The sequence below is a fragment of the Brachyistius frenatus genome, unplaced genomic scaffold, assembly GCF_029030835.1.
Source record: "Brachyistius frenatus isolate BFR_SWC_R1_liver_20210118 unplaced genomic scaffold, ASM2903083v1 Contig_154, whole genome shotgun sequence".
Classification (NCBI taxonomy): domain Eukaryota; kingdom Metazoa; phylum Chordata; class Actinopteri; family Embiotocidae; genus Brachyistius; species Brachyistius frenatus.
The window spans coordinates 237,677-255,143 of record NW_027210753.1 but is presented as its reverse complement, the minus strand read 5'-3'; the positions used below and the strand labels follow the sequence as shown (position 1 = coordinate 255,143).

Here is a 17,467-nt window from a genome sequence, read left to right as displayed (position 1 = left end):
TCAAACAAAAGAGAGCTGAGTGTAAAGACAGAGTAAAGCTCATCTATGAGTCTAATTAAGAAGAAATGGAGCTGTTGGGAGCCGGGGACCTGCAGAGATATCCTGCAACCCAGTCCATTAACCTGCTCCTAATGAACTGTGTGTTATTGGGGGAAAGTCTGTATTAATCACATCTCTCGACGGTCATCGGTGTTCACCGTGCACGTCGATACTCTGCAGAATCAGACTTACTAATAGCTGCAAACATCCTCAGTTACCATATCACATCAGATTTTATTTTTGTTGTGACAAGCGCACGTGAAAACATACCCAGTCTTTTTCCAATCAATGATTTCCATCCACCCACCCGCAGTGTGTTTAATGACAGGGAGAGATGTCAGTGGATAAGTGAGGCGGGTTGATGTCAGAAATATTGGGAAGGGAATGGAAGAGAGAGGGTGGAAACAAGTGGAACAGATGTTTACTGTTGTGTAGCTGCTGGTTGTTTTATTTTCTATTGTTTTCTTATTTGATTGAATGCCGGACGAATTGGGATAGCTGGAAGAGGGAGATGCTGGATAGGTGGAGAGATATTGAGATAAGGGAGGGGAGTGAGAGAGAGAGAGAGAGGGAAAAGGGGGAGAGGGAAAAGAGATTCGAGAAAGAGGAGTACAGGCACACACACACTTACAGAGAGAGGGGGGGAGAGAGGGAGGGAGGGGAGAGAGAGAGAGAGAGAGAGAGAGACAGAGAGAGAGACAGAGGCAGAGAAGAAACTGTTAAAGCGTCTGCTCTCTCTTGCCAGTCTCAGCATCGCTCAGGTTCCTGCAGGAGGCTGCAGCTTCATCCCTCCAGGATCTCCACACTGGCACCAATGACCAGATATGATCTACCCACCTCCCAGTCAGCCTGGGATCTCTTCTTCTTTTTTTTTTTGCATGGATGATGACAGCCTAACGCAGATATTCATGGATTTCTCACACCACAACTAATTGGACTCAGACACGGGATTGGTGAAAATAAAGAAGGAGAAAGACAGAAAAGAGGCACTCCAAGTGGTTTCTAGCGGGTTTTTTAAGGCTTGTGGAAGCAGTTTGTTTTAGGACATGGGACCTTGCGTCAACCGAGAGGGATCCGGTGCTGTAGGAAGAACATCTTCCTGAAGGAGGGAAAAAAGCCCGTCTTTCGGGAGTTCAAAAAAAAAATTGTCATTATACATTTTTATTTTTTTTTATATCTTTTTCCACCGGGGAGGGCGAGCTGTGGGTTTTACGCGCCGGAATGATGCGTCCCAACCGCGGCTTCATCCTGCTCCTTCTCAACGGAACCGCTTGTTTGGTAAGAACAGCGTGTGGAAAAAGTCACACTGGGCTATTTTATACCGTCTTACTCTGAATTACCTCATATTACCCATGTAGCACCTCGTGCCAGCGTCAGGAGGCACCGTGAGGCGTCTCTGCTCCAAAACTTCCAAACCCGCAGATATAAGTAGATTTACATTTGTGTGCATAGACGTGTGTGGATGGTAACAGACAGCTGAGATGGTGCTGATCAAAACAATCAATTACCAGATGTGCAGTTCATCTGTACTTCTTTGCAGAGATATGTCTTTTTCTTCTGTGCTGTAAACGCCTTTTTGCTGATGTCTGTGCTATTTTTGGCCTCACTTGAAATTAGTGAGAAAATAACATTGACTTTGACCCCGCTACAGCGGGTGTCCTATCACTTATTCCCCGGGGGAGTGCTCCTGCTGGCGGCGTGCGGAGAGCGCACCGTGCCGCGGTGTTCATCGACAGTCTGTTCAACTCTGCGCAGACACTCTTTCAACCTGTCATTCACTCCACAGTGTCGGATTACTTAAATATGTAACAGCACGAGAAAGGGATGCTTATCTCCCAAATAATTACACTGACATTAATAAGATTTTGCCAGTTTGTGTTCCAAAACACAAACAGGAAGTTCAGGCTTAAAAGAAACAACTTAGACACACAATATATTATATCATTTGTTTTGATCATATCTTTCATTTGCAGGAGCACCAGTACCCTGCAGGCCCACTGCTAACTTAAGTCCATAAAACTGTTAAACAGAAACTGGAGGACCTTCACACATCAAAGGTCCACAACACAATGAGACAAATAGATCTTTGTTGTAAAATCTATACTGTGAGGAGTCTGACCTTACTGTCAGACACAGTTCTCAACAGAATTTATAATGTGGTGAGGAGACAACTCTGAAACAAGCAAAATCTCTCCTCAGAAAACATTTGCTGTTCATCTAAACAAAGAACTAGAAAAAAACTTGAGTGCTATATCTGCACTGACCTATAACACCCAACACTGAAGTGTCTCTGTAGTCTTAATAAATGCTCCCAGCGTTACATAACCTTACAATCAAACTGGGATCACCCACTCCTCTTTCATGGATGCGAGCAGATTTATTAAAAAGCAGCCTTTAATGAGAAGGCAGCTCTCGATTCACATGAGGAAACTTGAAAACATCCTTCTGTTCAGAAACCCCTGGGCTGAGTGCAGCTCCATCATCGCAGGGCCTATGAGCAAGATCCCCAAAAAACACAAGCGAGCGAAATATTCAAGTGAGGTTGAGTGGCTCTTTCGATGTACCCGTTGACGGCATCCCTTCAATGACGACCTTGTGGTTTTGATATTAAGGCATTATTCTGATGCTCAGAGTAAAGTAAAAGCCCTTTTGGCAGTTGGAGGTGAAGCAGACAGCAGTTGTAAACGACTAAATGCACACAGATGTGCTCGGCTGAGCTCTTTTCAACACATCCTTCAGTTCTCTGCGAGAGAGGAGAGACCACACGCTGTCTTAAAATATGGGGGTTGAGCGCCTTTTCAGCCGTTGTATAACTAGATACAAGAGTGGGGATAATAGGCTTAGAGCACTCACTTGTTGTCTTGGTTCTGGGAGCATTTTGGGAGCTGCAGGGCCGCAGCCTATTGTAACCCACAAGGTCTGTGGCTAATGATAATGAAATTAATTGGGGCTTTTTTCCTCCTCTCTCTCTCTCTCTCTCTCTCTCCCTCACCACACCATGTATCTATGAAAAACGTACATGACATCCCTCAGCAGGAGATCTTGGGTAATTCATTAGCTCTGTGACATTGATAAATTATGGAGCAATTAATAAATTAAGTAACTTTTTTCATTATGCAACAGAGCAGTGATTAATAATCGTATAAGCCTACGACACATTAAAAATTCGATTTGGATGATTTTCTGTTGTAATAGCTCTGCAATTCTCCGAGAGGATTGAGTCTCAGGGGACCTTTTTTTTTGCAAATGGCTACTCATATAGAGGACTATTAACACGAGGTGCCACTCCGAGTTGTTATTTATGTGATGAATGATGTGTTTCAAATGTTAATTATTCTCTGTATTTGAATGGAGGCTTATGAATAATATAAACCATCTCAGTTGTATAATTGACTGCTTGAGAAATTGTGTTTATTTTTGGCAGCAGTTGGAGTTATTTTTCATCTGGGGAAGCTCAGCAAGCTCACTGGATTTGTTTCACTGAGCTAAGTGTTCATATATCAAGAGAATAATCTGCGGGATATTTAGGATGATAGTTGGATATTTAGCTGCCTTTTTTTTTGCTGTCCTTGGGATTAGCAGTTAGCAAGTAGAGCCAAAACAGGGTTGGAGCTAACCACTGTTTTCTATACTGATCATTACAGATCGATTGTTTGGTACATAAGACATCATAAAATAGGCCAGAGTCCAGAGATACTTAAAGTGTCACATTAAGAAACTATAATCATCTGATATTTTTGCATTTTCGACTACAAAATAAATGTTCAGAACTCTTGCTGATTATTTTCTGTCAGTTGATGTATAGATCAACTGACTGCTTGCTTCAGCCATGATGTGAAAGTTGCTGTTGTTAAGAGGGGTGTACTTCATCAGTAAAACGATTCAGGAAATGACACCGGTTCAGAAAGGTGTAAGAGACAAAGGAAAAGAGAGGAAGTGAAAGGAAGTGTCGATAAAGTGCTAAAAACAGGAATAAATTAAGCATCTGCCTCCGAGCTTTATTTCGCCTCATTGACAGTCATCACAGATTCTCCCTTTTTTTTTTTTCAGAAAAACATGCGAGACAACGCGCTAATCCACCTATAATTACAGCTGCAGCGGTGCGCCTGAACTGTGCACAGCACAGGCCTGACAATCTGAAATCTGAATCCCCAGAATATTTTGGGAAGGGACCGTGTCAACGAGATGTGCTCTTCTCTTTCAACATTCTGAGTAACTACCAATAGAAGGATGAAGTGCCCTTGAACAGAGCATTGAACGCAACTGCTCCAGTGAACTGCAGACTTTCTCCCTCTGCAATTACTTCAAGAACACTTCACTTTCCTTCAAAATACTCTTATTCAACATGCCAGGTTACACTGTTATGTTTGCGTTTTTTTAATATTTTGAAATAAGTATAATTTGACTACCGAGGAGGCACACCCAGCTCTATTTTAATATAAGTGCAGTCCCCACAAAAGAGCTTATTTTGCAAAGTAATTCTGTCGCGTAACCTTCGCGTGGTCAAGACCGCTGCGGACGCAGTAGCTCGGCTCTCCATACGTGCTCCCAACAGATGCTCTTTCTGGCTGGATTTTTCTGGAAGGGATAGCCTCAGGTAGCCTTTCGTGGCCGTGAGAGACAGAGCTGCTTTATGCTCAGTCTGATTGCTTTCTGTACAGACACAGACACTGGCCATCATGCTTGATAACTGAATTTCACCTCTGTAGCCAAGCACGGAATGTCACTTTTTCTGCAGATTGAATTTGGCTAAAGTTTCATTTCATACATATTCCAAGGTGCCACACTCGTGTCTGGTAGAAAATCCCACTGAGAAATTAAGGGTCTAGTGCTGCTGCGTTCTCCTCTTTTCTAAACTTTTCACATCAACCTCCATTTGACTTTGCCAACAGCAAAGGAAGCACTTATTTAGCGCGGTACATCAATTAAAAACAAATTATGCTCTTACATTTAAAGCCTCACAGATCCAAAATCCCCTTTCATAACAAAGAAGGGATTGTGCACCGCGGAGTGCACACTTGAATCATACCACAACAGCGAAATAACAGAGACAACAAAAGGCATTAAATCCCAGCTGCCTGTGGTTTGCCCGGAACACCACAAGACAGCGCGGTGCAACGAAGCACAAACACGCACCGCGCTGACCTGAAGATGTGTGTGGAAGGTTAAAAAGCACAGGCTGTCTGACGCTAATTCTAACCGCATCGGACTCCTCTCTCCGTTTTGACCTGCCACAAACTCTTAGATTCATGTTTCTCAGATACCTGTCCTCCTCGCTGGGTCGCAGACCTTGTCCACCCAGATACATCCGCGGCAGAGCAGAAATACCACCTTAATCCTGAGAAAACAAACAGAGAAAGACAAAAAAAAGAAGCAGTTTGATACTGCAAAAACTGCACGCAGTCACAAATGTGAGACAGCAGCAGCAGACTGAATACTAATTATTAGTATTTTTTTTTATAGGCTTTCTCACGCTCATCCTCTTTGCCATCATTGTTGCAATCTGCATGTCGGCGTTCATAAACGTTCCTTCTTCACCACGCAGACACCAGAAACACACAACTCAGTCACAACAGGCATGTTTTAAGCATGAAGGAGGGTCTCAACAATTTATGGTGCTGATGACATCTGTCCTGTACTTGTCACATGTAAAAGATCATCAGGGGGTGATTTGAGAGGGACAACACCTTCATTTCTCATCATCAGTAGCACAACATGCACTTCCTGTATCAGCCATCAGTTTAGGGAGAGAGAAATTAAACGTGTGGTCTCCCACCAGCCAAAACATCAAACATGACACTTGAATAAATGACTGAAATCAGAGGAGTTGAATGAGAGGACTTATTTATGTAACCATGAGTCTAATTGATTTGATTGATAATGAGCTTTTGGAGTGAACCACTTCAAACATAACTCTTTGGAGTATTAATGAGTAGATAAGAAATTGAACTGGAAACCACATATTGACAGGATTTTACCTTCAAAACAACAACAAAAGATGCATGCTGAATGACCTTAATATTCAGTAGATCTTTGGGTGAGCACACATCTTACAGAATTGTAAAAACTTGGTCAGTTACAGAAGATATTTCCTCTAATTTGAAATCAATTTGCAGAACTAAAAGGGAAATTAACCCAAGTTCTCAGGTTAGTTGGCGCCGCACTAGTGGCAGCCTGTTGCAGCAGCTCCCCCCTGAGATACTGCTGTAGCGAAAACATTTCCCCTCAGGGATTAATACAGTACATATAAAATAAAAAAATAAAAATAAAAAGTACAAACAAAACAAGACAAAACCAAAGGCCAGGGGAGCGAGAGGGACTGGCACCTTACTTTATGTAACAGAGGACTTAAGCTCAAATGTTCTGGATCTGCAATTCAATCACCACTAATTATGTCATTTCTTTCCAGAGCATTTTGAATAAAACGTGTAAAGCAGTTCATCGTTTCGTGCTGCTGGTGCGCTTTTGTTGAGAAGGCAGTTATAAAAGTATTTGGATTGCACAGATCATCGTATGATTTTTGTCTAAAAGGAAGCCACATAATTGGCCTCTTTTTGACTCTTCCAGCTCATGTAGTGTAACTATATGAATCTTTCCTCTGTGCTGGCACCGGTTTGGCTCTGATATTATTTTCTGTTATTGTTCCATTTAAACAAATAAGCCAACATCTGAGAAATCAGTGGCAGAAACAACATATAAACATGAGGAGGGCAGTGGATGAACAGGGCTGTGGGGTAAAACACTTAGTGTTGTGCACAACCACAGCATGAAATAACCCCAGAGGTGCCCCTCCCCCCCTCCCTCCCCAGCAGCCCCACTGCAGAGACAGATAGAAAGCTGACAGGCCGAGCTGTCCTGAGACAGACTACGTCTTCCTGCTCAAAAACCAGCACGATGTATTGTGGCATCGCTCTCTGGGAGACTGCAGGGGGAAGACGGGAGCACAACCCTGGAAGAATACCTGCAGGTTTGTCGGCTGGATTGGATCGTGAAGGGTGGATTACACTGCACAGCTTAAAGAAAAATGACTCGTAGCCTCGGGTAGAACGAGTGGGTGTAACTCCCCGGGGAGCCAGATAAAGACTTGACTTTCACACAGAGGAATAACTAAGGATGGGAAAATCCATAACAGACATTTTAATTTTACAGCGCTTCTGCTCCAACCGACAATAGTAGAAGTTGTTTTAAATGTATTGTGAAAACTGTTATGGAAGACGTCAATAGAATGAAGTTTTCAGCGTTTCAAGATCTGTGTGCATTTCGGCAATATCAGAAAAAAGAGGCAATGTGGGAGCAGGGGATGTGGGTTTATTTGAAGAGGGAACACTCGGCTGTCAGTGTGGTTTAACACTGAAGTAAAACGGAGTCAGCGGGCTCTGAAGGTTCGAGCTGACCTCATTGTGGTGTGACCGGAGCTGCTGGATACCACACCAGGGCCAGACCATTTTATATTCTCATTCCTCTCACAAGCTGTAAACAGTGTGTTCTGCATGAGTGGGAACATCTCGTGCGCGGTTCACCAGCGCCGGGCCGGTGACGGTACAGTGATTTTCAGGGTCAGACTGGTGCACATGTCCAGAGGAGGGCCTGCTGAGGGTCTTTACCGGGGGTTTCCAATTAAAGACCGCGGGGATGAGGGAATTTGTCCGAAAAATACAATAAATAAATAAATAATAGGAAAAAATTTGCAGAGCACATTGATTTCTGAATTGAACTGAGAAATGTATTTTTGTAGAATATAGGTCAGCAATTATTTTAACCTTTGCTGCTCCACAAAGCACCAATTTGAGCAGCCATCCAGGGCTTCACTTCACAATGACCCTGTTAAGACCTGTGGAGTTTTCAATTTGGCAAAGGTTCGCTAACCTAAAGCACAAAATATATTTTTTTATGTCAGTGTCATTAGTGACAAATGACTCATTTGACACCTTGCATAATAACTGCTGCAGCTCATGTCTGTTTAGGCAACTGTAGCTACTCCATTAGGTTAAAGATTTATGGTTAAAAAAAACCAACATGAAATTAAACCATAGACTGTATATAAAAGTAGAAGTAGCTTGAAAAAATGAGGCAGATGGGTAAATACATGAAGCTGCAATACCAGCGAGTGCCACTAGAGGTCGGCTCCAAAAAGCCTCCGGCTCCATAGACTCCCATTCAACTTCTCTCATCAAATCCAAAGTGAATCAAATGTGTCCATCAGTTATCTCGGTGTTGTTAGCTAAAGTCACTCCTTCTTATTAGTTTTCTGGAGGTCCATCTGAAAAAAAATTTTTATACACTTTATTAAATGCATTTATTAAAAATAATCCCTCATTCATTAGAAAAGAAGATTCAAGAAGACCTGTTTTTGGGGGCGTGTCTGTTTGATTGACAGGCCTGTGGTGCAGTCAGGTTACAGCTATCGGTGGGCCGGACGTAGTATCGTCGGGTTTCCGATCAGATCGGTCAGATCCACCGCTGGCTCCTCCCCCAGCTCGTCCAAATATGGTCACTTCCTGCTCCAAACCGCTCCGAACTAGCAAAGATGGTGACGGACAGAATCTGAACTGGAGGATTCATAACGTTCACAAACCAACGGGCGATGTCACTGCTGGTTGCCGCTTGAAATAAACCAGTGTTGCTGTTTAGCTTTTTTGTAGAAAAAAGGTTGAACAGTCATTATAAGTCTGACAAATGTTTTAAAAGTTCAAACGATGCTTCAGTTCCTATGGTGACGCTTCCAGACAGATGGCAGTTCACACCTGCTGTCAGAATGAGTGTCAAATGTCTCACAAGCAAGCACTTGTGATCAGATTTCACTTCCCCTGCTTACATTCGGTTTTATTGGTTAACACAAAAAAAAAGTCCCACTTCAGCGAGAAGAATGCTGAGGCAGTTGGCACTTGACCGAGGCTGTTTGTCCTATAAGTAAATAAAGGTTTGCAGTTTTCAATGCATGCAACCTTCAAGGCGAGACGGGTCTTAAAAAGCAATCGGCAGTGCAACAAAGGCCACCTCTAAATATCACTTCCCTTTACCTTTAAGTGTGAACGGAGCTCATTCACACAGCTCCACACATTCACAGCTGATCTGGCCACTCACTCACCACCTCTCCACTGAAGCAATTTAACTGCCTTGCTCAAGAGCATATTAAAGGTCTTTAGGTATCAATGAAAAAAAAGCCTTTTTCAATGGCCCTTTTTGTGTTGTTGTAGGGGATTCAACTGGCAGCTATTCAGCCGCTTGTGTTGGTGTAACAAAAAGACTGGTGCTTTTATACCTGAAGCTCTGAGACGATTGTAGAGTCCTTCCAGCTTTTACCACACAGGTGTGAATACTGTAGCAGCGCGCTTTAATCAGCCGCGTCCCATCAGCCGTTGCTTTGCTCCTCGCTCCCTGGGGGTGGGGGGGGGGGGGGGGGGGCGTTCCCTGACGCCACTCTCCATCCTCCTCGCACTGCCAACTTGTCGATATCTTATAATGTAAAAACTTGATAGCCAATTCAGAGCTCGGCTTCACTGCGAGCATACAAAATGAGCTGGAGTCCCACCGGGACCTCACAACAGAACCTGCACAAACTCAGCTGTGGGAAGAAGAAAAAAAAGGGGGTGGAGGATGCAGAAAGACAGAAAGAGTTTGAAATAAAAAAGATTGAGTGTAGTTGTGTTTGTTCACCTCTACTGCAGCTCTCAGCACCAGTGACCTCCCGAGAAGGCGGAGTAAATTATTCATTAAGAGTCAAATGGCTTGTTTCTTGTGAAATTACCTTTCTCTCCCTCATCTCTTCTTGGATCTACACAAGCCAGAGGAATAATTAGTTATAAGGGCACAGCCGTTTTCAGACTTTAATCATGTAACAGAGAAATCTCCCACAGTGAGAATATTACATCTGGAGATGGAGACCGTGGAGGGAAAAAAAAGGAACGAAGCATTGACAGACACTTAAGAAATCTGAGCTGCCTGGGTCTTTAATTAAAAATTGATGTCATATTAGAGATGAAGATTTCAACTCAACAGCCAGAGTGCTTATTGAACTTGTCAGCTCCCCAGGACAAGCGCATGCTTTGAGCCCTGTCGGGCGGCGCAATAGGCCGATTCACTGTATCAATCAATCAATCAATCAATCAATCAATCAATCAATCAATCAATCAATCAATCAATCAATCAATCAATCAATCAATCAATCAAAGCATTTTGCTCCAGATCATGCATCCACACGGGGGAAATAGACAAAACAATTAGTTACATGTAATCTACATTTCAAAAGATTTAGCTCAAGTGTTGCCCAGAAGGCTGCAATGAAAGCTTCTTTTTTGACTCTGTTATACTTGCGTAACTGAATTTTAGCATTTGGGGGCAAGAAAAAAAGAAGCTGTGAACACAACACGGCCATGTTATCCTCTTTTATGTTAACATGGTGAACAATTGGCTATTTAAAAGGCAACAGATGGGGAGAACATTAGCATTCAGTTGGAGCTGTGTTAGGCTACGTTCAGACTGCCACTCTAATCAGGTTTTTTTTTTTTTTTAACTCTGAACAGCAAAAAAAACAAAAACTTTTTGCTGCTTGTACTTCGTACCACAGTAACCCATGCCGGTAGGTTGGTGGTGTCTGGATCAGCCTGGAAGCACCAAATCCAACCTGTCTATAACACTGCTGACTGTCTGTCATAAAGATCTGATTTGCGAAAGGAAATCCGATTTGGCCGCAGCCTGAACAACCGATGCAGTCAAACATTCACCTCTGGTTTCGATCATCTCTCCAGGATCTCCTGTGGCTCTGAGACTCTTGAGCTATTAAGTTCTCCACCGCTCACCAGCTAGTCGCTAAATTTGTTTGTCATTTAGTAGTCGGTCGTGTCATGGTTCGGCTCCTAGGCTGCGATAAAAATGGGAGATCAAACGAAAGTAACGTTTTCTGCTCCTAACGTTCTTGTTCTGGTTCACTGTCACTGCTCTCATAATGTTGCTTTTTGGAAGAGAAGCCTTTAAAAACGAACACTGTCTCCTGTAATGACCCTCCGCTCCACTGGGTGTCCCTTTATCTTTGTGTTGCAGGACTTGGTTGTATACTTCATGAGCCACACCTGTGAGCTCTTTTTTCTCCCATTGTGGTATAACTGTTGTTCTTTTCAGGTTCCTGCAGACATTTCTACAAAACTACACATGCATGCATCACTGATTGCTCATTTCTACAATAAAATAAGGCTCTCGCTATCGCCTCAAGCCTGAGGAGACATTTTCATATTGCCTTTTTTTGTCTGAGCAATAGTCCAAACCCCAAAGATATTAAATTTGTTATGAGAACAAAACACCAAATTCTCATATTGGAAAGGCTGAGATTCAGAAGAGGGAAAAAAATACTGAAACAATTAATCATCAAAGTAGCTGTTCATCAACTTATTGTTTTATCTCCAACTGTTGGTTGGACATCTGCAACACTTCCAACAAGTCACGTCTCAATGTGTCGACTTCATTTACATAAGTGTAGTTTTGGAACAATATCCGACGTCTTCACCTGGTCTGTCTCCTGGTCTGTCTCCTGGTCTGTCTCCTGGTCTTCTGCTTCCACCAGAGTTACGGCACAGATTTGAGTGAAGTCACTCCTGATCTCTGTGGTATATTACGGCAACCGTGTGCTTCTGTCACCAGGGGAGAAGGGTTAAAGTGGTGTACCTGTCACTGTAACAGGCTGATTATTGCCTGCGGTGCAGGCAGGCTTGTGAGGATCACCCCCCTCCACCCCCCCTCATGCTTCCTGCTGGGAGAGAGAGGCCTGGGGCCTGTGCTCACTGAGGCTGAATGACTCACAATTACCACAGCGACAGAGCCGGCAGCCACCTCCCATCCTCTCCAGCCATTTCACTGACTCACTTAGCACACATGACAAATGACAAAATCACCCCGAACCGCCGCCCCCTCACTAAGACCTGATTGCCCATCGCCCACACTTTGCCTACAGTACTTAAAGCCGGGATACATCTTGCCAAGCTTCATGAAACAAAGCAAACTTACTCGGAGAAAAAGTTGCTCTGGCCTTACAAAGGAACATGACACCATGTGGCTGGTTTAAGGTGCATATCGTCATTGATTAAAGTGTTGTTTTTACATGGTCTCAATACCTCTGTTGTACCTTGGTCTTTATTTACATGTGTGTAAGTTTCACGCTTACAAAACGTGTAACTTTCACGCCTAGGTAGCCCTAAGCGTGGCCATTTCACGCTTTGCTGTAGTGGCCAAGGTTGTCTATTTCATGCTTTGCCGTGATACTGGGTTGGAAAGAAATCTGCTGCTGCACATTTTTTTAATTTATAAAAACACGACATGTCACTTAAAAAAAACATACTATTTGTAGCACATCACCAAAGGATGACTCCTTGAATTGTATTTCAGATATGAAAAGCATGTGAGGGATATGAACACTCAAAGCAGACGACATTAGCGCTTGACTGGTAACAAAACAATTTACATAAAGTGAGGCAATGCATTCATCTTTTGCCATTGTGCAAAGAACACTGAACTCTGGAACTTTACATTTCAATTTGCTTACAATGCACAAGTCAAAGTTGGAAATGTGCCAGCAGCTGGATCGTGCACTTCATAAACTTTAAATGCAGAGCAGTGAGAGAGTTGTAGGAGTATGCAGGTTTATTTCCCAGAATAGAGCAGACAGGCGGAGCTTGTTATAATATCTAATGAGGAAGAATGTGTTGTGCTGCTGTATAATAAGTGAGAGATACATCATTCACCAGAACATACAAATAAGAGGCAAATTCCCCCCAAAATTTACCTGCAAAAACCAGAGCGCCAATGACGGCATGATGGTTTGGATAACTGCGCAGGATGTGCTCTGTTACCGCTCTGTCTCTTTTTGCTTCTTTTTTTTTCTCAGAGCCATATTAAGCTCATTCTAACATTTGTCTCCAACAATGATTCTGTACACTGAATCTGACACCTCCAGTGGTGCCAGACACTTAAATCTTCTGTTCAACAATAGCACAACACTTCACTTCATCTCTTCTCCTGCAGCCCAGCCTGTCAGGCTTTCTAATGAAGAGAGGGAGGGCCGCCTTGCTTAATGTGGAAGCCACAACAAAGCACAATGAAATATGTTTCTGCTCAGATATGAGCGCTGGCACCATCCGATTCTCACGGGCAAAATGATCGGGATCTTAAAAACCAAAGGGGGCAGCTTCATAGAAATCAAAACTGACATATTTTTTCAAGAAGCCAGAAGGGACTTTTTGTAGGACACCATGGGGGCTCTTAAGTGCTATCTGGGGAGGCAGGCCGAGTGCTACCCTCGGTGCCCAGCAGCAACCGGCTCATTGAAGAGCACGAATCAAACACAAACTAGTCCTTCAATAGGAACCATGGGGGATGGTGTGTTTGTCATCCTGTCTGGTCCCAACTCCTCCCTCTGAAAACACAAAGATACGTTTGAAAAGATTCAAATCAATACGTCTTCGGCGCTTTTCACATTTCGGTCCATTATTAATGAGTTTGGGATTCTCAGAGACGCGATGAGAAGTACCTGATTGGAGAGGAAGGAGTCCTTGTCGGAGGCTGTTATCGGCCCCAGCGGGGAGGCCGCAGGATCTGAGCGGCAGCGTAGCGTAGCAGCAGACAGGTAACTGGAGCAGAGGGCGTCTGGCCTCTGACACCGCCGTGGGAATAAAGCCAGATTAAGAAAAAGGAGGAGAGTCCTCTCATCTGAGTCCGAACGATCAGACCACAACTGCATCAATGGGAATCCTTTCGGGGCAGTTAAAATGCAATACACGTTGTTATGAAAGGAAATACTGTGTTATTTTAGAGAGAAACAGAATCAATATCGCTGACTGACTGCAGTGCAAAGTGAACAAATCTGAACGAGCTTGAAAAAGCTGCATAAAATGGAATAAAAATGAGTCAGACTTAATAATCCTGACTAAGCCTGTATAAGGAAGCCCTGGCAGTCAAGACAGTAGATGGATCAGAGCACAGACAGGGAAGCATGCATTATGCATCATCCTAAAATCTCTCCTGGTGGAGAGCACGCACGCACACACACACACACACACACACACACACACACACACACACACACACACACACACACACACACACACACACACACACACACACACACACACACACACACACACACACACACACACACACACACACACACACACACAGACAAACACACACACGCACAAACTTGCCTGAGCATTTGTATTTACATCACTCATTGTTTACCACAACTCGAAATTCACAAACGACATGTGTTTGTCTGTGTGTGTGTGTGTGTGTGTGTGTGTGTGTGTGTGTGTGTGTGTGTGTGTGTGTGTGTGTGTGTGTGTGTGTGTGTGTGTGTGTGTGTGTGTGTGTGTTTGTGTGTGTGTGTGTGTGTGTGTGTGTGTGTGTGTGTGTGTGTGTGTGTGTGTGTGTGTGTGTGTGTGTGTGTGTGTGTGTGTGTGTGTGTGTGTGTGTGTGTGTGTGTGTGTGTGTGTGTGTGTGTGTGTGTGTTTGTCTGTGTGTGTGTGTGTGTGTGTGTGTGTGTGTGTGTGTGTGTGTGTGTGTGTGTGTGTGTGTGTGTGTGTGTGTGTGTGTGTGTGTGTGTGTGTGTGTGTGTGTGTGTGTGTGTGTGTGTGTGTGTGTGTGTGTGTGTGTGTGTGTGTGTGTGTGTGTGTGTGTGTGTGTGTGTGTGTGTGTGTGTGTGTGTGTGTGTGTGTGTGTGTGTGTGTGTGTGTGTGTGTGTGTGTGTGTGTGTGTATTCTCCGCAGCCACTTCCAGAGGACACAACAGCTCTGGATACTTCCACGGCACATTAGACAGCAGCTACCTGTTAATAGATCATTAACATTGAATAATTAGCCGTTACTTTGCTCTCACATTCGCACACTCTTCACAAAGCTACTGCTGAGCACAGCAGTAGCATCTTATCTCCCCCTCCCCTCCACCCACCTTCCCCCCTCCGTTGATGTTAACATCTGACAGCTTTGTGTGTGTGTGTGTGTGTGTGTGTGTGTGTGTGTGTGTGTGTGTGTGTGTGTGTGTGTGTGTGTGTGTGTGTGTGTGTGTGTGTGTGTGTGTGCGCCGATACAGATTCTTTCTTTAATTAAAACACTGGAAGTCTTAATTGGACATTACACTTTATTCTCGGGCCCTCCCGCCTGCCTGCCTCCCCCTTCCTCAAACACTTTGATCCTCCGACCGAAATGTTTCGCGGCAATAATAGTTTCCCCCTGCACTCAGACTCACGCACCGCAGTGCTTAAGAAGCAAAAAAAAGCTCACTTTAAAACAAGAAACAGCTTCCGTCTACTTTCCACTTTGACTTTGTTCCTTTAAGATTTTTTTTAATTTTTTTTTTTATACATAAGAACAATTTCTTTCCAGTTGGATGATCTTCTAATTTGGTTCCAGTGAAAATGAGATTGTTTGAGAGTGAGATGGCTGAAAGTTGGCAGCGTAAAAATGTTTCATAACTGCTTAACTGCATAAATGCTTCTGCTTTTGATGCTTGCAGACACTTTATCAGTGCATAAATCAACCTCCAACCTCTGTTGTCAGAGAAACAAACTTCAGAAAGCGCTTCTTAATGACAGCGCTTTATTGTTTTGCAGCCTTTGTAGAAAATTGTCCAGCCCTCACAAATATTGATTTGGCTGCTCCGGACCACATGAGGAACGCACTTCGTGTTGAATTCAGTTTTTGGTGTGGATTTTCCGTTTGAATCTGTGCTTTGATCCCTCTGGCCTCAGCAGTGGCTCACGGGGAGGCGTATGAGCACATTACTCGTGAGCTTAGGGAATTACATCAGCTCTGCGAAAACTAGACATAAAGGAGTATTTTCTCCTGCCGCCGAGGTAAACAAAGAAATGTAATAATAGCAATACCTGTAAGATTTCAAGCATTTATTTATATATATAACATTGATAGAATGTCACAGTTAACACCACTGGAGGTATGAACCGTAAATTAAGTATCGATTAAATTTTTAATTCGGTTTCTGTCCACGTTTCTTTCTACGTCGCTAATAACCGCCTACTTTCTTTCTCTATTTTCTCCTTCGATCTCCCTCCTCCCTCTCCTCGGTCTGTCTCTCTTCAGGTGGCGCTGGGTCAAGAAGACGACTCCTCCGGCCCAAAGAGCTCCTCGGACGACTCGTCCAAGACGGTGGGCCTCCTGAGCGGGCAGGCTCCCCTCTCGCCTCTCAGCCGCTGGATGCTGCACAGTAAAAGCCGAGCTGCTAACGCCACCTCCCTGGAGCTGCCGTACCGCTCGCCGGTCCCTTTCTCCAAGCAGGAGTTTTCCAAACAAGAGTTCTGGGAGATGTTGGGCAGCGACCTGCTCAAACCCGACACCTCCAGCTCCAGGGTCAAACGCCGGCCGATCGTTAAGACCGGCAAGTTCAAGAAGATGTTTGGCTGGGGAGACTTCTATTCCAACATCAAAACGGTGAGGCTTAACCTGCTGATCACCGGCAAGATCGTGGATCACGGTAACGGCACGTTCAGCGTCTACTTCCGGCACAACTCCACGGGCCAGGGCAACATCTCGGTCAGCCTGGTGCCACCCGTCAAGGCTGTGGAGTTCGACCTGGAGCGCCAGAGCGTGGTCTACCCCAAGGACTCCAAGATCTTCAACTGCCGCGTGGACTATGAGAAAGTGGACCGCAGCAAGCGCACCTCGTTGTGCAACTACGACCCGTCCAAGACCTGCTTCCAGGAGCAGATTCAGAGCCACGTGTCCTGGATCTGCTCCAAGCCTTTCAAGGTCATCTGCATCTACATTTCCTTCTACAGCACGGACTACCGCCTGGTGCAGAAGGTTTGCCCGGACTACAACTACCACAACGAGATGCCCTACCTGCCCTCGGGCTAGAGGAAGACTTGTAACGGGGAGGGGAAGCGGGTGCCGAGGTGTGGGTAGAGGGAGTGGGGAGGGGGGGGGTGAAAGGAACACAAGAGGAGGAAACCAGGGCTGTTAATCGTCCTTGAGAGGCCGCAGTGGCAGCGAGACACCTGAAAAACAAAACAAAAAACCTTCTCTGTAGCCTGACTATTGTAAGATCAAAAAAAACATATATGCAAAACACAAACTACAGTATGCAGATAATGAGGCATTGGGAATGCTTAACTGCAGCATTGATTAACTGGACTGGTCGTGGAAAATCAAATACCGCCAACACACACGTTCTTACCTCAATCCAGTTTTCTTAAATATCAACTTCTCGCCACCTACTTCTCTCTTCCATTAAGTCATTTGTGAATGTTGTCTGAATGTCCTTTTTAATCACCGTTTACGATGTTGCTCTTTTGCGAGGCGGTATTTCAGATGGAAATGTGCATTTTAAAATGCTGTGACATGTTTCAGCGGAGAGTTGCTTTCTCATATTTAACCATCTTGCAAGCAAAAACAATCTTGAGTTAAAAAACGCACCCCAGGGAGCATAACAG

At 44.2% G+C, this 17,467-nt stretch overlaps 1 protein-coding gene across 1 annotated transcript; it reads left to right on the top strand.

The window, feature by feature from the left end:
• The first annotated feature begins 747 nt into the window (after window positions 1-747).
• LOC138631374 (neurexophilin-1) lies at window positions 748-16,925 on the top strand. The gene is made up of 2 exons (XM_069716260.1): window positions 748-1,317; window positions 16,119-16,925. Exons 1-2 carry the CDS (start codon window positions 1,261-1,263, stop codon window positions 16,890-16,892), a joined length of 831 nt encoding a protein of 276 aa, XP_069572361.1. The 5' UTR covers window positions 748-1,260; the 3' UTR covers window positions 16,893-16,925.
• The last annotated feature ends 542 nt before the right edge of the window (window positions 16,926-17,467 follow it).